At 33.6% G+C, this 27916-nt stretch overlaps 1 protein-coding gene across 1 annotated transcript in view; it reads right to left on the reverse strand.

Moving 5' to 3' along the window:
- The window catches only part of HMGCLL1 (3-hydroxymethyl-3-methylglutaryl-CoA lyase like 1), a 181578-nt gene that overhangs the window by 105222 nt on the left and 48440 nt on the right, over positions 1 to 27916 (reverse strand). The window contains exons 4-5 of the mRNA XM_028509770.2: positions 6977 to 7072; positions 4834 to 4982 (exon numbers count right to left, since the gene is read on the reverse strand). Coding sequence (XP_028365571.1) covers positions 4834 to 4982; positions 6977 to 7072 — 245 coding nt within the window. The remainder of the gene's footprint in view (positions 1 to 4833; positions 4983 to 6976; positions 7073 to 27916) is intronic.

Genomic DNA, 27916 nt, shown 5'->3' on the forward strand with positions numbered 1-27916 from the left:
TTGTGGATCTGATTCCAACACCAAGGGAAACAAACAAAAATAAGCAATTGGGACCACATCAAACTAAAAAGCTTCTGCACAGCAAAGAAAACCATCAACAAAATAAAAAGGGCAATGAATTGAATGGGAGAAGATATTTGAAATGACAGTTCCATTAAGCGGTTAGTATCCAAAATATATAAAGAACTCATATAACTCAACAACAACAGCAAAAAAAAAAAAAAAATGCAAAAAACCTGATTAAAAGGTGGGCAGAGTATCTGAACAGTTTTCCAAGGAAGGCACGCAGTTGGGCAACAGGCACATAAAAAGTTCTTCAACACTTCTAAGTATTAGGGTAACACAAATCAAAGCCATAATGAAATATCTCCTCACACTTTTTAGACTGGTTATTATTGGAAGAAATAATAAGTGTTGGCGAGGATATGAAAGAAACGAAACCCTCATGCACTGTTGGTGGGAATGTAAGTTGGTGCAGACACTATGGAAAATAGTATGTAGGTTTCTCAAAAAATTAAAAATAGAACTACCATATGATCCAGCTATTCCACTTCTAAGTATGTATCTGAAGAATCTGAAAACACTAATTTGAAAAGATATACATACCCTGTGTTCACTGTAGCATTATTTACAATAGCTAAGATATGCAAGCAACCAGTGAGTGTATAAAGAATATGTGGTACATGTACAGGGGTGGGCAAAAATAGGTTTATAGTTGTGAGTATGCAAAACAGTTTATTCTTGTGTTATTGTTTATTAATTACTGTATTATGTATTTGTATTACAGCTGTAAATCTACTTTTACCCACCTCTGTGTGTATGTATGCCATAGTATACACACACACACACAATGGGATACTACTTGGCTATAAATAAGATGAAACATTGCCATTTGCAACAACATGGGCAGACCTTAAAGGTATTACCTACTAAGTGAAGTAAGTTGGAATTAAAAGAACAAAAATAATATGACTTCACTCATGTGTGGAATTAAAAAAAAAAAAGGAAAAGAAACCAGTGAACTAAGGAAACAAAACAAAACAAAACAAACTCATAGATAGGGACAATGGATTAGTGGTTACCAGAAAGAAAGGGGGTTGGGGGAAGACAAAATGGATAAAGGAAGTCAAATAGATGAGGAAGAATGAAAAGGAGACTTTTAGTGGTATGTTACAGTGTATACAGATATTGAATTATACTGTTGTACACCTGAAACTTATATAATGTTAATAGACCAAAGTTACCTCATTTAAAAGGTTATAACTAAGTAAAATATTATCACACCCTACAATCTTGTTTTTCTATATCTAAAAGTGTGATTGTCATTATTAGTTTAATTACTAGTTTGCTTTTTATTCCCTGTTCTTATTATTTTGTACCTTTATTTTTTTCTGGAAATCTGAGGAAAAAAACTCTGCAGTTAAAATTCACAAATATTTTTACATTTTTAAATTGTTTTAAAACAATGGGTGAAAAATTTTGTTTGGCTCCTGAAAAATATTTAAAATACGGTTTGTTTGTGTTTTTTTTAACTTTCAGTACGCTCAGATTTTCAGGAGGTTGTTCATGGGTCAAGTTATTCTAGGCCATTGCACAAGAGAGGCCTAAGACATAATTTAAAATGTTTTCTTTGATATGTGCAGCTGCTATCTTTTGAATTTTAATATACATTTATATGCATTTTAAGGGCAAAATAAAGGCACCTCAGTGATAATTTACTTTTTAAATCAATATTCTGGTAAACAGTGGGAGCATGTGATTCTTGTCACAAATACCTAGCGATTTGTAACTTTTTTCATCTCATGGCACACAAACTAATTGCTAACATTCTGTGGCATATCAAAAGCATTTTTTGCTGATCTAACAAAATAGGTATAATTTTGATTCATTTACACTGGACAGCTATCGTTTTATTGGCTGTTGTCATTTTTTTTTTATTTGGCAATCTAAGGAAAAAGGCATCAGTACCTCTGACTAGTCAAGTCTTGCATGTTTCAAAATTTTTTATGGCACCCAGGTTGAAAATCACTTACTTTGAGCACATGATTCATTAAAGAGAAGTTTGTACTTACTTAACAAAAAGGAATAAAACCTGAATTTCTTATATGATATAACAGAGCACTACTATTTTGATATTTTGAGGCATTTCAATTTTAAAAGGATCATAAGCTAAGAGATGATTCTTTGATCAAATGCCATTGATAAAACAGAGCAAGTGACAACATTTATCAGAGGCTGTTTTCTTTGTCTTTTTAACTTTTAAAAAATTTAGACATAATAGAGAATAACCTAGATTTTTTTAAACATACCATGTGAATTACACATTAAAGACTGAAGTCAAAGATGTAAACATTCCATTGCTCGTTCACATATAATGTACATGCAGCAGCAGTTAGCTGACTCTGCACTTTATGTCAATGGTTTGGCATGGTACCTTTTCCCAATGTGCCCCAGATGTTGTATAAAGTTCTGAGCATGTATTAAAATGTGTACGCATTGATGTGTACGTGTGTGTTTCAGGAGGGAGGAAATCAAATATTGGCCTTCATAACTTTAATAAAAGCTGTTATTTTGACCAAATGAAAGTTTACTATTTTAATAAAAATTTAAATGGTGAGCATTATAAAATGTGTAGTGCCTTATGGCCTTTAAACCTAACAGCTGATGACATAAATTTTCTGGATGATGATCAAGTCCATGTTGATGCAGCTGTTGCCATAGAAAGACATGCTGAAGCATCTACTTTGGTTTCAAGTAGTTGAGTATGGCTCTTTTCTTTAAATGAGTACCAATGGCCTATGACTTTTAATAATGGGTACCTAAAACCTGGATCACCAGTTAAAATAAAATATAATTTAAACTCTTTAAAAGTTTGGGGGAGGAAGAAGATAATTTTCAACTGCACAAATAAATAGTGAACTTATATACTGAAAGGTATATTTCTAACAGTGAATAGTGTTTCAGAAAATGTGTTCCAAAGAATCCAAATATGCACTGAGACGTACACATGTGTCTGCGGTAGAGCACTGCACTATGTCTCCAATGTGTTTGCACACTAGTAATTTCATTTGACCGTGTATTACTTCTTTTCCATTTTGCACTTCTGTGCCCTTCCTGTAAAAGCCTGGAAGACTTTTTAAGTTGTAACATGGTTAGAAGTTTCTTTACTGATGGGACAATATTATTGTCCAACAATCAGTACTAAAAAGGATTTTGGGTTTCTATTAGTTTTATTTTACTACCTACTCTGTTTTATAAGTGGGAAACTAAGATGATAAAATCTGATAGCATACAATTTATGTTTACATCCATCTTTCAACATTAAAAAACTTCCTGTTTGACATATAAGCTGCACATGCACTTTATTTCTTACATTTATGTGGTTTTTCAATTTTCCAATGAGAATTACTTTACTCTAAAACCTACACTCCACCTTTAAACATACATGGAAACAGAATAGCTTCTTTATTTTTCCCATTCATTTAAAGGAAAGAGAGATCAACTAACTTATATTTGTTTGAATTTAGAAATATATAGTACATCACTTCTTTTTTTTGTAGCTTTAGAACTTTGCCTTAATAACAGGCATACTTTGTATTTCTTCTATGGAAATACGTTCTTATTTATTTTTTTCTTCTATGTGCTTTGCATGTTATGTATACATTTATTTACAAAAATAATGCTGTATCTTTAAAAAACTCATATTGGAAACAGTATATAAAGAGAAAAATGTTAAACCAAAAAGCAAATTAACATGATAGTCCACTACGGTGCAGCCTAATTCCACTTGCCCTTTCAGCGACCTTGGTTGAATTCTAATCCTTTTCTAATATTGTCCCTCCAAATTGGATCCACTGGTCTTTTTTCCTAATTGCTAAATATTTCCGGCCACTTGAACTTGGGTCACCTCATCCAAAGGAAGTATGATCTGCATCTAAATTCAATTCCAGAATTTAGGCTTCTCTTACAAATGTTATGCATTTTAACTTATTAAGATGATGTGGTTTATTTGTAATATCTCCATAATAATAAACTCAATAAAAAATTAGCTAATGTCTTAGAAACAACTTCTTAAGCAACGAAGAGCTTATTGTACACTTCATAGAACACAGGCCTGGTACAGATCCTGTTTTCAATAGGTGCTGCAACTACTGATCCTGGGCGCACACAAAAAACACAGCAGATTCTCTCTCTCTTCTTCCCTATACACCTTTGCTTTGTGGTCCGCCAGGGAAAGCAGGACAGTTGGATGCTTAGGGGGAGGATAAATGGGTGAAATTCTGGGCCCAGCTTCACCATGCAGCTCAAAGGTTCAATTTTGTTTTACATAGTCTATTGTAAATAGTTCTACATAACTATTAGTCTAATAGTCTATTGTAAATAATATTGTAGTAGTTCTACATAAACTATTCTTTATGAAAGAAAAAACTGAGGTTCTTAAATTTTTTTAAGTATTTGGAGACCACATTAAATGATTCATTTCCAAATGCTACTATGAGTTTACACCAACTTATTAATTCACACTGGCCTGAAAACAAAAGATGGCTGCATTTGGATAATTCAGTGTTAATAAATGAGTAACAGTATCAGCTTTGCATGCTTGGTCCTCTGATCTCAGCTGCATTATACAGTCCACAACTAGATACACTCTAGTAATTATTAACTGATATTAATGAGATTTACCACTATATAGTGATGGCCCTGACCACATAAGGTACAAATAAGATACCCTAGGTATATCATTATGAATGGTAAAATAAGTCCTAGATAGATCATAAATGGTCTTTAATAATTGACATTAACTAAACAGAATTTGTGGGATTTTGTAAGTACCCTCGTGCTGGAATATTCATGTGCCTTGCAGACTTAACGACCTCTTCAAACTTCTCCATACTTTCTTCAATAGAACAGTTAATATTCTTCTTGCTAAATGATTCAGACGCAGCACCAAAAACTGATATCTCAGTGGCTCCAGCAGCAACCTGAAAAAATATAATTTAAAGGCAAAAGCTAGTAATTTTAAAAAATGTAAATAATAGTTGAAGAAACATTAACCACTCTATAAAGGCATGCTTGTATTCTTTTACATCTGCCTTAGAACTTAAAACTGCATTCCTTTCATATTGCCACATATACTCTTTTGAAATGTAAAAATATTTTATAACAGAAAAATTTTACAAACTGCAACACTCGTAAATATGAGGCACAGAAAACACAGTAATGATGTTCCAGTGTAATATTGTCTTTTCTAAATTACGTTATCCTCAGAAATATTTAACCCTAATTATGGAAAATACTAGCACTCCAATAAAACCTCTTAATATCTATGGAAAACATTATTTTTAGACCAATTATGAAAATTGTAAACAGTAAAGTACAGTAAAATCTGTGGATTTCTCCTCTTTCTATACTCCAACCAGAAAAAAAACAAAACAACATTTTTCCAGTTCACCATTTAAGTAATGCCCAAACTTTTCTTCCCATCTCTAACCAAACTTCCACTGGTTCGTGCCTTGACTGCTAGAACCATACTGTGCGTCTAATGACTAATCCTCTTGCCAGTCTTTAGATCCAAATGGCTAACCTACTCCATTTTCCTTCTGCCTCTTTTGCCACCTCCACTCCTTTCCCTGGACTTCTCCAGTGACTTGTTTTCAAACTTCAAGCCTCCTTGTTTTCCAGATGAAATTTATGACATTTTATGAATGTATCTCTGGCATTATGCCTAAATTTCCCTATCTTTTTGACACCTTATCAATACAAGAAAAAAAGATTCTGTCATCTTTCCAGCAATATATATATATATATATATATATACTTCCACTCTTTCATCCAAATAAATTTTTAACCTCTAAAATTAAAATTCTATCTGTTGAACCCCTACTTGTGCCAGTATTGTTGTTAGTACATTGCATGCCTTATTTGTAATCAACAAACAATCCTGTATACTAAGTATTATCATCACACTTTACAGATGAGAAAACTGAGGACAAAGACTAAATCATTAGCACAAATTCGCAAAGCCAGTATACATCCTGGAGTTGTGCTTTGTGAAAGGCGTGCCTGACTCCCAAGCCAAAATTTGTGTCCCTCCATCACTTGCCTTTCTAAGCTATCATGGAGGTGTCCTTTTAGTATCTTTTTAAGGTAGATACATTACCTCCTTTGTTTAGGACTGAATGACCGTAATATTTACAATTTCTTAAAATGCTTCTTTTTTCTTCACCCTATGATAAACAATTATCAAATCAAACATAAGAAAAGTGTTTTTAACAGGATACACTAAGACTCACAACCTCAACTTTATGCAATACTGCCCAAGATACAAAAGTGAAAAGTATCCATTAATGACAGAAACAGCTGCTACAAAACTTTTATGATAAAGCCACGAAAGCTAACACCTGAAGCCTTTACTTTAAATTGCACTGATTCTTCTTGTATGCGTAATTTTTAAGTATTTTTGCATATACATTGCTAAGTCACAGAGGACTGTGAGAAAGAAGCAAGCCAGAAGAGGAATAGGAAAAGGGGTTAGAGGCATTTCCAATGACAGAGGTTAGTTTCGCATAAAGAGGGAACAACAGCAACATAAAGCTGATTATTTTTGTTGCCAAGAAAATAATCATACATTACAATATTAACAACTATCATATTGTATTGATAATTGGTTAGGTTATATTCTATAGTCCTTATTTAAGAGGAATGAACAAAAATACTTTCAAAAAATTTAATCAAAAGGGTAATTGTATCTGTGTGTTTTGATTCTTAAATGGTCAAATCGGAAGAAAAATTTATGTAGAGCATTTTAATCCTTAACTATGCCATGAGGTTACTAATCTCCAGGTACTCATGTGAATACATTAGCACAGAATCTATATAGGATAACAAGTGAGTTACATCTGACACCATTTTTAACTTTGTAAAAAGTTTTAAAATGGTAGCATACTTATTTTAGAAAAATTGGTAGCATACTCACAGCACGGTGAAAACCCTGAAGATTAGGAGTAAGGACAGGATATCTAACTCCTGGATATTGATGAATGCCTTTCATGACTTCGGTGTGATCAGCCATCTTAAACACATAAAAGTTATATGTAAATATGTCACTTTGAATATTCCATCACACATGCTTTTAGTTTTCCAGGAAGATTATAATTACAATTAATTAATATAAAAATAATGTTTGAAATAACAAAACTATGCCAATATAGCTAAATATAAGTAGTTTTGGGTGCCATAAATATACCTAGATCTCGGTTTAATTAACTCACGTAAAGGATCTGGTTAAATAAGTAATTACAAATAATCAGGAATTCTGAACTCCCCATTTTTACTTGACTAATCTTTATTCTCTTCCTTTCATTTCTTGGGCCAAGCATGAAACACCCCTGAGACTCTGAGGAGAGTTTGAAAAGCAGTATGCTATGCATTTACCTGCTACATGAGAATTTTATGTCCAAATAGTTTTTATTGTATGAAATTCTACAATGATTAGTAAAAAGTAAATTACACATCTTTGTTAGAATTTAACAAACCTGAGACCCTAGTACATTGCATAGCCATTTTGGTTAGTAGTAGTCGACATGCTTTATGTGGTGCTATCATTGAATCACCATTTGTTGTCATAATGAAAACACAAAATACAATGGAGTACACCACAGGAAAATTTAACTAATCCTGCCAAGACTTTACTTTTCTGTATTTTCTATGAATCTATAAAAAAAATTTACATTGAATTAAAATGTCAAATTTACTAGTTTGCCCCAAAGTCTAATTTAGCCTCTTAGAGCAATAATTGATGGTCAAATCCCATAATCATCACACAGAGAAATTACCATTGACATAGCTATGAGCTTTGCACATTTAAGAATAAATGGTGGCATGAACAATAAATATGAAGAATAATATATAAACAATGAAAATTATACAAAATGAGCATGGAAAAGCTATAAAAACATACATCAAACCAAAATTTATATCTTCAATATATAAGAACAGAAGAGGAAAGACTTGTGCTTTCTCTATATATCTTGGTTTATTATAATAAGCATGTATTACTTTTAATTTATAAGTGAAATAAATATAAATTAATCAAAGTATAAATGCTTAATATGACCATACTTGAAAAATGTGAAATATTGTAGTATGTACTCCTGTTGGTCAATTGGTCTTATTGACTCTCAGTTAAATGTCAGTAGAATTAAATATAATACTTTCAGTAAATACAATTTTAATTAATTAAATAAATCTTTAAATATACTTGAAATTTAAAGTCAATTATTTAGAGGCAAAACTAGTACATCTCACTGACTACCATCATGTCTTATTGACATTTAAGCTTTCATATTTCATTCTATCCATACACATTTATTTCTGTCTAGAATGTGATTCTTGCTCACCTACTTCGTAGGGATCATATCCCCCATGCCACAGCTGTGTCTTTTATAGACTATCCACTATAGTCACCTACATTGCAGAAAAGCTAAATTTCTCATTTCATTCTAAGTCGTTTTGACTTTTTAATCCTGATGTTTACTGAGTACCTATGTCCAAAGTCTTATACTAGGCCTTGAGGGAAATATAAATACAGAAAAGGAAGGTCCGTGACTGAATAATTTACAATACAGTTGGGGAGATAAAACAGATGCACATGGAAAGCTAATAGGCCAAAGGATATACTGGTTACAAATGAGAGCGCAGACTTAAGATGTTAATATCAAGAAAGGCTGGTAGGCCCATGTTCATAACTATGGAATATTAAAGTCTCCCAAAATATGACCACAGAAGTTATTTCCAGTTGCATATGATCTTCCAGAACCTTACCAATCCCCATCAGGAGGTGGACTCTGTTTACCTTCTACTTGAGTCTGGGCAGGCTTGCGATTTCTCCAACAAATAGAGTATAGCAGAAATATACTATATGGCTTCTCGGCTAGGTTATTATAGAAAAGGATACAGCTTCCATATGGTTTTCTCTTTGGGCAAAACCACTGTGAAGAAACCAGCTGATATGCTGCGAGAAACACTAGCTTAAGCAGAGAGGCCATGGGAAGAGGCCCACATAGAGAGATACATGTGAGGACAAACTTTGGACCCAAACAGTCGACAGTCAGCATCATCCCCTAACTTTGTGATTGAAGGGAGATTTAGGTAACTTTAGCTTCCAGCATGTGAGGCACTGGATGAGGCCCTAGACAGTGTGTACCAAAGACAATCTGTCCCCTGTACTATAATTTCAATCCTCTGTTTTTGTGAGCATAGAAAACATTTATTTGCACCATTATGTTCTCAGGTAATTCATTACAGAGCCAAAAATGCTGAAACAGTAAAAAAAAAAATCAATAGGGCTGAAAAAGAGGGAGGGGCAGATGCAGAGTTAAGAACACGTTATTTGGCTAGAGAAGAGCCACATATTGTGATGTCTTTGTGTTAGGTTCACATTACTCGAAATTCCAGGATTTATTGTGAAAGCAATAGAAAGCCATGGGGAGTGGGTGACAAATGACCAGAAGACTCAAACAAATACAGTAATTTAGGAAGAGTAACCTGGGAGAGGGGCAATGGGCAGTCTACAGAGAAGACAGGGGATTCTGATGCAACTGGGAGAACTCACCTGGTGACAGGTTCTGTTGTAGAGAATGGCACAGGGAGTAGAACTCCCAAAGAAAACTGGTAGGGCACAGTGGCTACTAGTATAAGGGACATGACTTTACTAAAAAAAATGTGATCCTCAGTATTTGATAACCTTCTTTTTAAACTATTTCACATTTTGTACATATTTCAACACAATTCTTGATTGCATTTTCATTTATTTAGCCTTTGTGCTAGAATGTAACCTGTCTATCTCCATCTCTATCTCTCTGTCTCTGAGACACAAACACGCAAACATGCACACACAAATTTTAATAAAAATGTAGAGCATGTATTCCTAATTTTAAGCAGAAGGAAAAGCCAAGTTACCACTTGTTTTAGGATATTGCAATGAAATCTAGAACAACACTCTCTTACCAAAGAATGCCGTTTATAATATTAACACTTATGTATAAATATGGCATGTTTAAATATTTATTGGAGACATTTATATTAACATGATAATAGACAGGAATAAAGAGTGCTTCTCTAACCTAAACACTGATTTGGGTGAAGCATGGCAGTACATCGTAAAACAGCACCAGGATACAAAACAAAATCTTTAAGAAATATAGGGTATATTATCCTCTAAGTAATTGTTTCATTTTACATGTAATTATAACAAAACATTGAATCATAATGAATAAATTAATATGGTGAAACAATGATTTAATATATGTTTCATTAGATCTAGTTTCTAAAACTAGAAAATAGAGATGACAGAAACTAAATTTCTAGGTCATGAAAACTAAACTTTGATAATCATAAAAGATACTTAATGAATCATGATGAATATATTAATTAGAATCCAACAAATCAGTACTTTTTCCTTTTTTAAAATAGATGCAATATAATGAGGTAACTTAAGAAATAACAATATTCTATCTAAATTTGATCAATAAAAAGAATTATATAAAGAGCTTAGGACGTCCTGATAGGATATAATTTTATTACAATAAATAAAATAGAGGTTTCAATTAAAGGTATAAAATTTCTACCTCATTTATGTATTTGTTTATGTATTTACTTAACTCTAGGGGTTTACATATACTTCAATTTTGATATAATTTTCATGTCTAAAGTTTAGTATTCAAATAATAATGAAACTGTTTCTTTACAGTATTATTTTGACATTTTAATAGAACTTTTTTTCTACATCTGGTTTGATAATATTTTGTTGTGACTTTTAATGTAAAATCATAAAAATCCCCACAATTTGGCTGGTAACCTGCTTTGCCACCACAGGGCCACAGTGTGGGGATGACAATACCTGTGTAGGTATCTAGGCAACAAAACAGGCTACACACGGGTAGTCACTTCTCAGGCACCCACACTTTGGAATCAAATGGTCACAATATTCGTGCAACACTGCGAGAGGCTTAAAATATGCAAAGGGTTACAATGATTAGAATATCATAGTTGTTAAGAGATCTTATTATATTTGCTTCTAACTATTTGGGCTGATTAAATTTAGACATTCCACATTATATATATGTAGACATCTTCTAATATTTTGTCTTTATGTGAATTCTATAATCTCTCCTCAGTATTTAGGATTTCAATGTGTTTTCCAGACAAAAGCAATGGCTAAAATACAGTTTAAGTGTCATCATCTCACCCAAATTCCCTAAGATTATGTAATTTTGAGATAATGCATATGAGTATGCAGTCAGAAACAATGACAAAGGGTTTCCCATAAACTTAGAAGGAGGAAATATTGGGAATGTAAATTATATATTGAAATATACTATAAAATTTACCATTGGGACATACAAAAGTTAATTTTAAAATAATTACTTTTATTTTAAAATAACATGAGACCTTAAAAATCAATGTTTATAACTCATTTCAATATTTGAATATTGATTCATTTCAATAGTTTAACACTCTCTATGCATCTAACATCATGGCATAGAAAAATGAAACAGATGCAGTCAAAATACAGGCTAGTGGGGAAGATACGTGTATGTTTGTGTGTATGTCAAAAATATAAAATAGGGTAGATATCATGTGATCTGAAGTTCTAAGGAACACAGATAAAAAAGCATTTTTCTTTGCAACCTAAACTAGAATAATGACAAATATTTAAATTAAATCTTGTCTATACCAAATATAAATAACTCAGGGGTCTGTATTTTTTGAAGCAAAATACATACAGTTTAATAAAGCAAAACTATCCATAGAGCTTAAAACTATTCAAAAACATTCATACAGCAAACTATTAATATATTCAAATATATAGTTTCTGTGATAAATTTATGTTTCTAGTATACTATAAAAGGAAATGGTTTAAGAAACCTAAACTTAAAAAAATACTTAATGTTCTTCATATAATTATGGTGTGACATTTTACAGAAATTAATTATTAAAGCCAAATAATTCTGTCATTTTCAGCTCCATTGCAATGGAAACTAAAAACACTTTACTAGCCTTCATTTCTTTTCTTAAAAAAAAAGCCAATAAAGAAAACAGAATATTCACTGATTAAATTCTTTTCAGTTCTAACTGAAGATATGTTGTGTGAGTTATTCAATAAAACTCACAAAATAAATTTCACATATTTTAAGTGAAAGTGCACAGAAAATTGAGAGGTTCTATTCTGTTTTTTAAGAAAAACTCATTTCTATTCCTTTAAAAATTAATCACTGACCAAGGGTGGGAAGTGGGGATGGCTGGGGTGGGGAGGAGTGGCAGGGGGAAAATGGAGACAAATGTATTTGAACAATTTTTAAAAATGTGAAAATATAAAAATAAATAAAATTAATCACTGATAAACATTCTTTTCCTTTTCCCAGAACAAATGTAATTATAGATACCACAGTGTATAGGTCTCTAAGTTCCAGAGCTGCATTTATTATAAATTTTCACATTAAGGACTCTTATCCACATTTATGAAACATAAAACTGCTACACTTATTACTTTAACCCAACAAAACATTAGTAACTAACAAGATTCCAAACTATGTGAGAGGAATTGCTTTCTACCACCACAGAAATCACTCAATGCATGTTTGTGATTCTGTTCAAGTTGAGGCAAATGTACTACGTAATGGGGTGGAAACATTAAGTTAGCACTGTGTTTTTAAATGTCAAACATGTTTAGAGGAGGACCTAAAATTCATGTGAGAAAAACATATTAAGATACTGAATCCTTACAGTAAATCTATAAAGTGGTATCTTTAAAATTACATAACCAGGCCACCTCTCTTGCAGCTGGGCTTGTAACCTATACACATAGGACTCTCCTTTTTCTCCTCTTTTTATTTTTTTTTTTCTTTCCTGGTTCAGCCAATCTGATCAAGTCAAGCATCATCAATGGGTGAATACTACCCACTGTTCCTTCCTTCATTCTACTGGCTTGCTAAAGAGTTCAAAGGGCTCGGATTTCCTTGTCATGGTACATTGAACCAGAGGAAGCTGTGAAGTGCTAGGACAAACAGGATGAGATAGCCAGAAAAATCTAAACAATCTAAATAGTAATGAGTTTGGGGAGAGACAAGATGGGGTTCAAGAGGTATGTTTTGGTGGTGAGAAGCTTTAAGTGCTCTGGAACAGTGAAGAAGTGTGAGAAAAAAGATGAAACAGCACTTAGATAGACAGAGCGCTGCTCCACCTACAGAGAGGGTCTTCTTAATGGTCCTCAAGTAACACACATTAAGGCTGGAATACCATTTAAGTCATTTAGGTCACTATATCATGTTTCTTCATGTGTGAATCCAGGCACAGACTCTACCACTTAAGGGAGCTCACAATTGCTGTGCTCTTCAAAAGCAGTGGTATAAATATTCTCATATATTTAAAATAAAAAACAAAATATAATACTTAATGTACCTCATATTAAAACTGTCCCTCTAGAGTTAAACCAAGAGTCTATATTCACTGTGACCTACAATATCTGGCACCAGAAGTATGTAAATACTTGAGAAGAAATAGATTTCAAAACGTATAGAGCCAGAAGCTAGACTATAGAAAATTCCTCCAAACATTGTATGTGTAAAATTCTAAGTGAATGAATCCATTTTCATCAGTCAGAATAAATGGAAGTCCTTTTTTTAATCTCAAATATTCAATATGAAGTATAAGCACTTATAAATCATCACTCATATTTTTTGTTTTTTTAAAGTCACAGGTAATAGAATATATGTATAAAATTTTCACCATAAAGGACACAAAACTACAGTAGTTCTTCTAGAACAAGGTATCTGTGTATAAGGTTACCTAACACAAAGTACAAGATTATATCCCATGCAAAAAATAAAATTAGATCCTGCCATTATACCATACATAAAATGTTTGTATAATGCGTACACACTCAAAATGATTAAAGACTGAACCATAAGACCTGAAACTGTAAAACAGCTAGAAGACAACATAAGGAAAAAGCTTCAAAGCATTGAGATTGGCAATGATTTCTTGGATATGACACCAAAAAGACCGTCAACAAAATAAAAAAACAGACAAGTGGGACTACACCTAACTAAGAAGCTTCTGCACAGCAGAGGAAACAATTAACAGAGTGAAAAGGCAACCTATGTATTGGGAGAAAATATTTGCAAATTACATATCTGGTAAGGGGTTAATACCCAAAATATGTAAGGAATACATACAACTCAATAGCAAAATAATAATAATAACAATATAATAATAATAATAAATAATAATAATGACAACAACCCAGTTAAAAATGGGCAAAGAACTAGAATAGTCTTTCTTCAAAATATACATTCAAGTGCCCAACAACTTTATGAAAGGATGGTCAACATCACTACTCACGGGAAAATGCTAGTAAAAACCACAATGAGATATCACCTCACAACTGTTAGGATGGATGGCATTTATAAAAGCACAAAGACAAGCAATGGCAAAGACACAGAGAAAACTGAACTCTTGTACACTGTTGATAGGAATGTAAAATGGTACAGCCATTATAGAAAACAGTATGGGGGTTCCTCAAAAAGTTAAAAATAGAACCACATGTTCCAGGAATTCCACTTCTGGATATATATCCATAAAAACTAAGATCAGAACCTCAAAGAAGTATCTGCATTCCCATGTTCACTGCAGCATTATTCACAAGTCCAAAATGTGAAAACAACCTAAATGTCCATGGATGGATGATTGGATAAAGAGGTGGAATATACATACAATAAAAGATTATCCAGCCTTGAAAAAGAAGGAAATATTGCCATATACAACAACATGGAATGAGCCCTGAAGACATTATGCTAAGTGAAATAAACCAGTCATGAGCAACAAATACAGCACGATTCCACTTACATGAGGTATTTAAAATAGTCAAACACACAAAAGTGCAAAGGAGAATGGTAGTTGAGAGAAAAGGAGCAGGGAGAGGGGAAGGTGAGTTGTTGTTCAGCGGGCACAGCTCCAGTCATGCAAGGTGATTAAGTTATAGATCTGCGGCACAGCATTCTGCCTGTGGTTGGCAGCACCCTACACTAAAAATTTGTTGAGGGTAGATTTCGTGTTAAGTTTTCTTACCACAACAAGGATAGTACTGAAGTAACCTCAGACATTTAATTGAATTATTAGTGTACTTTTCCTTAACATTAATTCATTTGTGGTATTTTTAATTTTAAAAAATTCACAATTTCTATACTGTTAGCAATGCTGTAATGAATAGAAGGGTGCACATGACTTTTAAAATTAGTGTTTCAGATTTTTTTAGATCAATATCCAGAAGTGGAATTGCTGGGTAGTTCTAATGGATGGATAAAGATGTGATTCATATATATATATATATATATATATATATATATATATATAAAATGAAATATTATCCCACCATAAAAAAAGAATAAAATCTCACTCTTTGTGACAACATGTTTGGACCTAGGGGGTATCATGCCAAGTGAAATAAGTCAAGCAGAGAAATATGATTTTACTTATATGTGGAATCTACAAACCAATAATAGTAAAGAAAAAACAAAACCAAAACAAACAGAGATACAGAGAACGTTTTGATAGTTCCCAGATATAAGGGGTGTAGGGGGCAATGGGTGAAAAGGGGGAAGGGATTAAGATGTACAAATTGCCAATTATAAAAACAGTCATGGAGATACAAAGTACAGCATAGGGATTATAGTCAATAATACTGTAATAAGTTTGTATGGTATCAGATGGATACTAGACTTATTGCAGCGATCACTTAGTAAGTTATATAATGTTGTACACCTGAAACTAATATAAAACTGCATATCAACTATAACTGAAAATTAATTTTTCAATTTTACCACTTCATGAGTTGTTTCTCATTAAAATTAATATTAATTTTCCTACCTAAGTTTGTGTTTGACATTATATGTTCTTTTTCCTAATGCGGGTCCTCTAAATTAAATAGTGGACATTCCCTACAGGAGGTTGGCCACAGTCCCCTAGGGATTGCTGGATCTCAGCCAGAGAGAGGCCCAGACCAGCAGTTGCTTCACCTGGAGTGAAGGGGCATTAGTGCTGGCCCACTACTCTCACAATTGAATGTTCTCTGGAGCCAGACCATACCTTGCATCCTAAACACACAATCCTTGAAGAGGAAGAAAACTGAGCCATACCTAATGCTTGTTCCTTGGAAAACTGCATGTCCTTTAGTTCAGCAATTTTCACCTGGTGCACCATGGGACACCAGTGTGCCGAGAGAATTTTTTAAACATGCACTAGACTATTTAGTCAGAGGCACTGACCCCTTTTCCCTTAGATTGTCAAATTAAAAAACGACGACTGCAAACACAATAGCCATCCAGTGTGAATGAATCAAAATTATTCCCTTTTTTTGCCAGATCAGCAAAAGACACATTTTTTTGGTGTGCTGCCGAATTTTAGAGAATAGTTTATGTGTGCCATGAGATGAAAAGGGCTGAAAATCACCGCCTACGTTCAAAGGTTTTATGATGAGGAACCTTGACAGAGGCAACAAATTAAACTTAACAGCATTTCCAAATCATTGGATAGGAAGTAAAATTACTTAACTTCTATCACTGTTCTTATCAAACATTGTATAACTTATATTGATTTTTGTGTCTCTCTCCCTGACAAAATATTAGCTCCTTGAATATTTGCACAAAACAGAAATTTAATAAATCATTGTTGAGCTGAATTGAAGTTTCTCCTCCCTGCCCTTTATTCTAGTTTGAATTTATTTTGCACACCATCTATTTTGAATCATGATTCTTTCTCTCCACTAATCTTCTAAGATTTTATGGTTAGTAATGATAGTGATGATGAAAAAAACATTTAGGTTATGCCTGTTTACATGCTCAGTCCATATGTGTTGAGTTCTTTGTGTACATTATTGTTTTAAACATTTTTAGCGATCCAATGAAAGGGGTGTTCCCTGTATAAGAACTAGGCAGGGATATTAAGGGTGAGGAAGATGCCCAGTTAGTGACTGGGAGAGCTGGGATGGGACCCAAGTCTACCTGACTGTAAAGCACACTCTCTAATACCTCCCTGAAAAACATACCCTCTGTATTGTCTACCTAGCCTCCAACCTTCACCTTACTCACTGCTGGAGAGTTTATACATCACAAATTCAAGAGAAGAGCTCCTTGAGATACCACGGACAGGATGAACAGTTTCTTTTTTTTGGGGGGGGGGGGGTATTTTTTTTTTCCATCTCACCCAGTATCTCCCAACCTGCATTCATCAGAACTACTTCAAATACTTTTTCTAAAAAAAATTACAGATTTCTTACCCATTTGGGCAGGTTCTGATTATGTTCTGCTCCAGGACACAGGACTCTGTAGTCAGCAAAACTCAAGAAATGCTGGACACCAACCAGACTGGGAATCAAAGTGGATTCAGTTATAAGGCTGCCTCAGCTCCAAGGTTGGCTTAGGGAGTCAACCAGTGCATTCAAGGCCCCACGTCTACTTCCATAAGGAAGCTTCATTTTATTTTCATTAAGAAGTGAATCCAGGTTTTATGGGTCTGAAATGGTTGCAATTTGGGCTGGAGCCTCTTTATGAAAAACAATAAAAGATACCTAACTTTTGTAAATTTGACTAAAACATGCCCATGTGAGCATATTGCTAGGTTCCCTCCCAGGGCCTTGGGAGGGATCCATACAAATATTTTATGGTATACTACAAATCATATATAAATATTCTAAATAAAGTTTTATCCATGGTGAAAAAGATCTATGGGTAAAAAAATAAATAAAAGTTTGAAGAATACCAGCCTTGGTGAAATGTCCTACCTTGTTCTTAGCAATATCATCAAGATAATTAAGGATCTTTCAGAAATACAGATTCATGATGTCTACAGTATTTGTTTTTCATATCACTGCAAAAATACTGTCCAGAAAGAAGCAAGGTCAGTTTGACATGTCTTATTCTTGGCATATCCATAATGTTTCTGAGTACAGTTGCTCTGTGAACAGTAAGGGTTTAACTGTGCATATCCAGTTGTATACAGATTATTTTTATAAATACTGTAAACATAGTTTCTCTTATGATTTTCTGAATAACACTCTTCTCTAGCTTACTTCATCATAAGAATATAGTACATTATGTATATAAAACGTACCAAAACATATTAATCAACTGTCTACATTATCTATAATGTTTCCGGCTCAACGGTAGGTTATAAGATGTTAAATTTCTGCATAGTCAAAAGTCATAAGAGAATTTTCAACTGCCTAGATGTTTGGTATTTCTAATGTTATTCAAGAATCAATGGTATACTTATTTTTATAAATTCATGCTTAATAAACCATTTTAATTTTTTCCAAGAAATAGATTTAAACTTATGATTTGTAGCCCTTAGTTTCCCCTGCTCACTAATACTTTTTGCTGAATAATTAAAAGAATATTTTCAAATGATTCTTTGTTTTTGTTTGCCCACCACCACCACCATCACTCAGGACAACATTCATATATTTTCAAAATAAGAGAGAAATGTCAGAACGTGCCTACAGTCTACACTGGCCAGATGAGACATAACTGATAGCATTACCTTCTGCATGCAGGAGTACAGCAGGAAAGATGGATATAAAACATGCAATGTCTTTAACACATGCCATTGATTACTTCAAAATGTAAATAATGTGGTTTCAGACCCTATAACTCAAAACTCAATTTGAGCAGTAACTCCTTTTAAAGGTAATACATTCATAAATGCAGTAATGAGAAAAAATGAGACTAGAGCTCTTCCTGACAACCCAGAGTGAAAATGCTCTACCCAGCTAGGAACACCACTGTAGCCTGGGTACTATAACCCTGTCTCATTCACAGACTCTTTGCACAAATCCCATATATCTTAGCCTCAGTAGCACAGAGGAGACCTTGGTCTGCTTGAGGAAGTAAGACAGTTTTAATAAATCACAGTCTTACAATAATAAACACAGGAAATCTCTGGAAAATTGAACATTGAGTTTTTTTCCTACCCAATACCCCGTCTTGGCTGCCACTGCTAAAATGGTCTGACACCACACTCAGAAAACTTCTTAAGTCCAGAAGCCTTAAAACGAATTTGGTCTGGTGTATAATTTCCTGTAGTACTTCCTTATTCAACCTTACCTTTGTATTCTAAGGACTTTTGTACCGCCCTCTACTGATGCTTTTCAAGAGCAACCAAAGCAAGTAGCATATGATGCCTACTCTTTTACTGTGAATGCAGACATTTTAATTATAATATATTCATATCTACAAATATGCATTTTTAAATTATAAAATAAACCCAATCTACCCGATGGATCCATGAGTTATAAACGAGGAGACCACTGTTCTAGACAGAGAAACCAAAGTAACATTTCCCAGTTCCCTAAGATAAACAGAACAAATATGCAATAGTTATTCTTTGTTCAGGTCAGTGCCTTTTGCGGCGACCCTCCTGGTCTTCCCATGTCAAAACAATCATGTTCCCAACATCACTCTGAAGTAGGGGCAAGAAGTCTCAAAGCTCCCAGTATAATTTTGTTTCCATTCAGCTGTGTTGTCTCTCATACATCATGCCTTTGTGTTTGATAATAACACTGTTGACATTGTTATTTCCCATGCATGGAAGCAGAAGTGATTACTAAAACACTACATCTAATTATACTCATTGTAGACTGACTATAAATGAGGTTTCCCTTCAAAATTTACACGCGCTGCTGCTAGCCACCCCAGCTCACAGTGAAGAGCTGCACTGATGGAAATGGAGGGCTAGCTTGGGTTGTTTGAGAAAGACCATCTTCTTGGTGCCCAGAAAATATGGGCACTAAAAAAGGAACATGGCAAAAAAGGTCTTAGTACCATGACAAGCAATGCCATTGCTACAACAGCTTGTATAATCAAAACACAAGAATATATAATTTGGCCATTATATGGATCTGGAGATGGCTATTTTGGTAAATAGTGAAGAAGGCAGAACTTGATGCCTGATCTTCACTGAAAGGCTGAGAAGAGACATGAAGGCAGGACTTTGAAAGTTTGGCCAGAGTGAACAATTATAAACTGCTTAATGTATTCTGGTTACGAGGTTAATTTTTATTATAAATCATTTACATTGTAGCCACTTCATTTAAAAAGCATTTTGCATGACGTTTTTTTTGAGTTTTAATTGTTTAGTGATTTAATTTCCATTATCTCTTTTAACTTTACAATTGCCGTATTATGTAGATATTATGGTATTATGGTTATTATTAGCAACTATACAGTATTCAATTTTGGAGTCAAAAAAGAACTCAATGCATTTTTAAAAATTTTTATTTTAATTGTTGTTCAATTAAAGTTTTATGCCTTTTATCCCCATCCCAGCCCACCCCCCTCAGCCCTCCGTATCTCCCTCCTGTTTCCATCCCCCCTTGTTATTGTCCATGTGTCTTTTATACTTGTTCCTGCAAACCCTTCCCGTCTTCCATTGAAATTCCTTCCCCTCTCCTCTCCAGTCACTGTCAGCCTGTTCTCAATTGTGCCCATCAGTAAATGAATGGCTCAAAAAACTATGGTACATTTACACAATGGAATTCTATGCAGCAGAAAGAAAGAAGGAGCTCCTACCCTTTGCAACAGCATGCATGGAACTGGATGGAAAGCATTATGCTAAGCGAAATAAGCCAGGCAATGAAAGACAAATACCATATGATCTCATCTTTAACAGGAATCGAATCAACAAAACAAACAAGCAAATTATAACCAAAGACAGTCAATGCATTTTTTAAAAATAGAAACAAGTAAAAGTAAAAGCAAGGGATGTGTGAATAAATAAATGTTATGATCCAAGGTATAGAGAGATGAAAAAACTTTGCCAAATCCTACAATGTGTAAGAGTCAGGTTTCAGATTTCTATTGCTCCACCACAAAAAATAGGTATGTCGTTATATCTAAACAACAGATCTAATAATGTCAGTAAAAGCACAGGAAATATGTGACATGGAGGACTTCAGGAAAATAAGTATTTTGGGGTCACTTAGAAATGCATTTCTTACTATATACTATTAGCTAAGTTCAATATAAAATCATCAGCCTTGACTAAGAGTAATATTACAATTTATTAATGGGTCTCACATTAGGGCAACACAAGGAGGTTGGGAGTAAGTAGTATTATGTTCTAAAGTTATCGACATAAATTTGCTTCAAGCAGGTTGATATTTCGAAGACTTCTTAATTATGTATTTTAAAAGACGAATATGAATGTGGGCAGAACAATTAAAACTATAACCTATAAACTTTTGCAATTACAAATTTGAATTAGTCCATTTATAAAATGACATTTTTTTATATATTAACAAGAAATATCTAAAATTCACAGATGTTATAAATTATTCTATTATTCTGAAAATTATCATTCCAATTCACCCTTTAACTCTATAAATTGAATATGCAAGCAAAATGAATGTGGATAAAATTTTTGAAGTATAACAAAATAAAATGCTTTTCAAAGTGTGCTTTCTACTTACAGGTATACTGTAAGTGAATTCATATAAATTCATAGTCTTTTTATTTCATCAAATATAGAATAAGTGAAATGTTAACATATCTCATTCAGATCTAACTTTCAAGATATAAACCTTAACTATCATTTAATGTGATTTTTGAAATATAATGTGAATGTGGCCTCAGATTCACCTAATTCTCTGTGTTTACTCACATGACTCCTAGTGAGTTTTCCAACAATGGAACCAGACAATTTCAGACTGATGTTTGCATGTCTAAAAATTAGGAAAAATTACTGATGTTTATTTTTCAAAATTAATCAGAACACATAATTCTTTAAAAACATTAAAATGTCATTTAAAATCACAATCCATTTAAAAGTATTTGGTATGATATTTTCATTGTCAGTGCTCAGTGTACAAGGATCATAAGCTTTTGAGAACAGGTGCTCCTTGAACACATACTGCAAACTGGTGAGCAAATCAGTTTACGTTTAATATCTTCACTCTTTAAACTTCAAACCTAGTTTTCACTAATGACTGTGATTCTCCATGTGAGAGAGTCACAACTGTAGTGCACTGGAAGTACTTTTATTTCTTCAAGTCTACTCCATCAGCATACTCCACTTCTAAAGGGAACTGCACTTAAGAGGCTTATCAGGAGTCCTATCGATGGAATGAGTTTACACTAAAATAAGACTGACAATGTTTATCAACAAACTAATCAGAGTGAAGCAGAAAAGACCATTAAAAAGTTAGATTCAAGTCACTCTGTGCCAAAATGTACCTCTATTCAGCTTTTATGTAATTATATTAGGTACACAGCTTTCAGCTGCCAGTGCATACCAATAATTCTGTAAGACCAAATTTTAGGATAATTTTAATCAGACCGAAAAAGGAAATTTTAACATGATCAAAATGGCTTTAAAAGTTTATTTCTTTCATGGGAAAACTCAGAGAAAATTTGATCAATGATAAACAATATAATTGTATAAAAATGAGGTAAAGTATTTTTACTTTAATATTTTGTTATAGTTCCACTTATAAATCTAAGAACCAAAAAACCCAATTTGTTCATCAAAATGTTGATCAAAATAAGTGCTTAGAAAAGCTACTTATTATGCTGTGCATAACAAATCTGAGTATAATAATGAATTTTGGCCTCATGGAGGAAAAGGGCCAAAAATTGTTGAATTATATCTTCAGCATGAAAAATCTTTTAAATCTAACCAGTAAAATTGCAGGTATTATTGCTCTTAATTATAATCTTTTCTTTATTTTGCTTTGCAGACTATAATGAAACTACATCTTAGCTACAGAATAAGTAGTTGTTGAAGTCTGGGTAATATGTACAATGTCAGGAACACATTTTTTTCCAATTTTATTGTGAAGTATAACCTTAAGCTCAAAAAGACAAAAAGTACTGTCACTATTCTAATAAAAAATATCATATTCCCATGTTCTTTCCAACAGATGAAAGTGCTTTAAAAATTTGTGAATATACTTTAGGCTAGTGACAAGTGATTTTCAAATGGTGTGCCTCAAGAATTTTTAAAACATGCAATACCTGATTATTTAGTCAGAGGCACTGACCTCTTTTCCCTTAGACTGTCGAGTAAAAAATGACAACAGCAACAAACCAATAGCCACTCAATATGAATGAATCAAAATGATACCTATTTGTTTTGTCAGATCAGCAAAAAATACATTTCCTGGTGTGCCACAGAATTTTAGTGATTAGTTTATGTGTGCCATGAGATGAAAAAGGTTGAAAATCATTGCTTTTAGCAATTTGGTTGCTCTAAGTGATTATAGTAACAACACAGCAACTGAAAAATAAGGCATTCAGGTTAACCACTGCTTAAAAACAAACAGTTCAGCAAACCCCTACCCACTGATTACAGCAATGCAGGAATTTACTTTATCACCATTTGTAAAGCAACAATAAGTGATATTCAGTATTATATAACGAATACTAGTATACTATATAAATCAAATACATCACCACATTGTAAACAGTGCCTGGTACACTATTCAGAATGCATGCGATTATTTTCACTTAAAAGGGGGAAAATCTGACTACAAATTTAGAGGAACATTTTAACAGGGCAACTTAAACTAATGCAGTGTGTCTGTGCTAACAAAAAAAGCAACAAAACTCTAATTGCTACTTTTCATTTCTGGAGTACATTGACATTTACTCTGATGCAAAAAGAGCCTTCCTGCTCTTAATTCTTTCCAAGTAAGAAGGCATTACCTAAGCAAGTTAACATATTGAACTGAATTGTGTGTACAAGTCAGCCATGCCAAATAGGTTACAATAGACTCTCTGAAAAGGTGTTAGTCCATAAGCTGGGACTCTGCTGAGTTGGTCTAGACCTGGAAGGCACAGCTTCAAGGGGATATAGAAATAACATTCTATCCTGTGGCTGTGGATGCTCATCGTTTTCAGAGTAGATGGCAGGGGTCCGGGTGTGGAGGATAAACTGCAAGGTGTGACTGTCACCTTCTGCTTTCTGGCTTTTTCTTCTTTCTTCCATCCCCATTTGTTAGCGGGAGGTGATTCTCTCCTCCTGCAACTTCCAAATTTGGGCTACATGTTTAGAAATTGGTATCCAGGGAAAGGCTTGCTTTACTCCAGAGCAGAAATGGTTATGAGAACAAATGCCTATGGTTGTTTCACCTTTACCATTTCTGCCTTTACCAGAGGTGCAGAAGACACGGTCCAGAATACAGCTGTGGATGCAACTTTCTCCCCCTCTTCTCTCAAGTTGTCTAGGCAACACACCTCTTCCTCAACTACCAACCTGAATCCTATTTAAGGCAAACCAACTTTATAAAGGGAGTAAGGAGGAATGAGATGAGAATTAGCAGCCCTGACAGTGTTTATATATATATATATATATATATATATATATATATATATATATATATATGTGTGTGTGTATAAAATTTATTTGTTTTTCTTTATTTTTGAAGTAGGGGTTTGCAGAATGCAGAATCTGTTTTTCTCTTAACTGAATTTATTCTTTATCAGTACAAAAAACCATATAACTAGATTAATTGTGATTATTTTCATGTAAAAGAAAAATTTGCAAATTTAGAAAAACATTTTAATATAGAAACTTAAAATAATACAGGATGTTTCATGCTAACAAACAGCAACAAAAAATCTGATTGCTACTTTTCATTTCTGGAGGTCTAATCTTGGAATTAGACCATTTAAACAAAACATAGGTGTCATTGACTATAAAAATGGCTCCAATGATAGTCCCCTCACATATGCTTCTAAAATGCCACTCCCAATCAAGAGGTGGTGTTTGTCCCCTCCCTTTGAAATTGGGTGCCTTTGTAATTGGCTCAACTAATAAATTTTAAAAGAATGCTGTATAAAAGTTACAAGGCTTGTTTATAACAGGCACACCACTTTCCCCTGCCTCTTGTAAGATTCACCTTTGCAGTTTTGAGTCACTCTTTTTTTATTTTGTCTAAAGCTGGAATGCTGTCAGGAAGTCCACACATAGCCCATACAGAGAGAGAGATCACATGAAGAGACTCTGAGAACACATGAGGTAATATAAGAGTGATGCCTGGCAGCTCTCAGGTTCCCAGGCCTCCTAGCTTCTGCTTCTCCAGCTCTGACCACCATCTCTGAGAAATGTCTAGCCAGCAGTACCCAATGGAGCCATCCCTCGGTTCTTGATCCACAGAAACCATAAGCGCAAACAAACGTTACTGAGCCACTAAATTTTGGAATCATTTGTAATGCAGATGATCAAATGAACTAGTTTTAATGTTGAACTAGCATGCATGTACATGTGCACTGCACACACATACAGCTAGAATATTCTCCACACGCCACACAGTCAATGAAAGAAAAACAGAAACAATCTAAAAAGTCTATGGTTCATTCCATTAAATGCTTGGAACAGAATAAAGAGGAAAATATTGTATGCTCATTTTCTATTTTCTGAGGAGCTAATATATTTTTCCTACAAGAATATAGCTTTCATAGAATAATTTTATTCCCATTTAATTTTCAATAACCATCTGAGGTCACTGACTAAAGAACCTGGTGTCTTTATTTCTTCTCTGAGACTAAATTGTGAACACAGAAATTATTATGTGACATGTAAGAAATTCAACATGCTCAAATAAGTTGAACAATGAAACAAACCTAGTATATTTAGAAACTACAGCTAAAAAGAATATACCCTTAAATCTCTTTAATATAAGCTTTTTGACAAGGAAGCAGCATTGGCGAGTGCTCCGTAACTGCCCATTCAGGAAAAAAGAAAACGAAATGGAGACTAGTCACCGATGACTAGTGTGGGTGACTTGAAATGCTGTTTCCTAATGCTAACTGCCATAATTAAACAGATAACACTATTATGGAAATAACATGTGGAACACATAAGGGTACTGAATATGACAAAGATTAAATGATGGTCAATCTTAATGTGTAGTAGAAAAGTATACTATTCCAAGAACTGAGCATTCAGAATCAATCTCCTTCAAAGGGGGTGTAAATTAAGGCTTGCCGTCTTTCAGCCCACTCTCCTTTTCCCTGACTTAGCTGAGTAAAAGGAATCCTATCACTCTATAAAATGGGAACTGTGGTTTTGGTAAATTTCACCAGGATTCTCTTTGGGGAGATGGCAGAGGCCAACTCATGTGGGGTATAACGAATGAGACTTGTACTGGAACACTTCCCAGATGATAAAACCACCCTGCCAATTAACTGACCCTCATAAGCAAAAGAATTTTGGGGCTCTGTGTGTCTATATGCTCAGGCACATTCTCATTCTCTCTCTCTCTCTCTCTATCCTTCCTCTCTTCCACACAAAATCAACATCTCCACTAACCCCATTACTTGCCTTTTCTCTAAACACCTTTCCCTCTCAAAAACAGCAGAGCCAGGAATAGAAGCCAGGAGGCAATTCAGTAGCAGAAGCTATAGCCTCCTGCATCTCATCAATGTAAATCTGAATCTTAAACACTTCAATCCAGTAAACGTGTTTTCATGACCAATAAAGAATTAATTGCAACACACAGTAAAAGAAGAGTAGGAAAAAGTTTACACATTCATTCTTGCTCACATTGTACGTGGGCCATATTCTTGAGTATTAGACTGATTTGTAAATAATTATTAATCTTTTATGTATATTTGTTTTTACTTTTACGGAGAAAATCTACTTCTAGTGCATGATGACATGTCAAGGTTTGTGACATGCCCATTCCAATAGTTAAAAATTAATTAAACAGGGAGTAAATATTTATAACTTAGACTTTGCTTATAACATATATAAACATACAGTGCTGTATACATTTAATATATTCCCATGTTCAAATAAATGATGTTTACTTTAATCACTCATGTGAATGAAAATGCTTAAAGCCAAACAACTAAATTAAGGATGCGTGTAAAACTCTAGTCCACTTTTTAAATTACTGTATTTATAATGATTTAAATGGCTCACTACTAAGAGCCACATTCCTAAGTTTCAGTAAACCTATTTTTATAACCATGTTTTCTTTCTGCTGTTATGGTTATTTGTTCCACTGAAGTGGGGAGCTATCTGGACTCATTGTAAATGATCTTGTAAGTCACTCTAACAAAACCTTTTTCTAGATAAGTTGTAAAGAACATTTTTTTAATGGCGGGAATTTTATCATCTCTGGCCATTTAGATTAGAGGTGTGGGATCCTGTTTTATATGGCACCCTGCTACAACAGAACTTTTCTGTAGCTAATTTAGTTAGAAAGCCACTGCCAAACAAAACAGTAGGAGGGAAACTGTAAAAAAAAAGCTATAAAACACTAAAAAAGGAAATAAGTGAACAAGCAACAATATAAACATAAACTAGAAGGCTATTCTCATGACCTAGGTTTGACAGAAAGAATTAGAAAATGCAGAGAATTAACAGAATACCAATTGGTGACCACACTCACTCTTTGGAAGCAGAAGCTACTTCAGACAATTACAATAAGCTGTTGTTTATTGTTCTGTCACAAATCTCAGACATTATTTTAGTTTAGATGAGTCTGATGTCATAAAAGTTTCTTCAGAATTAGAAGAGAATGACATAACATTTCAAAAGAGAAATTAACATGAAATGGTTCTGCTGACTTTAGGCCTTTTTTGTTAACACAAAACCAATGAAATCAGCAGAGTGACACAATGAGATGACGGGCAATACAACAATAAAAAGTGCTTTGCTCAGGCAAGCTCAGTGATTTCTAAAACATAAACACAACTATGAAAAATAAATCACAAAAACTGAATATTCTCAAAAATGCCCTTGACAAACAACTGATATATATTTGGTTGGCCAAAAAAGCTGTTGCTTTTTTTCTGTAAAATAAAAGACACATCTTTGATTTTCTCTAGCTTTATTGATTTGGAGGTTTTGAGTA

Source organism: Phyllostomus discolor, chromosome 4 (assembly GCF_004126475.2).
Source record: "Phyllostomus discolor isolate MPI-MPIP mPhyDis1 chromosome 4, mPhyDis1.pri.v3, whole genome shotgun sequence".
NCBI lineage: Eukaryota > Metazoa > Chordata > Mammalia > Chiroptera > Phyllostomidae > Phyllostomus > Phyllostomus discolor.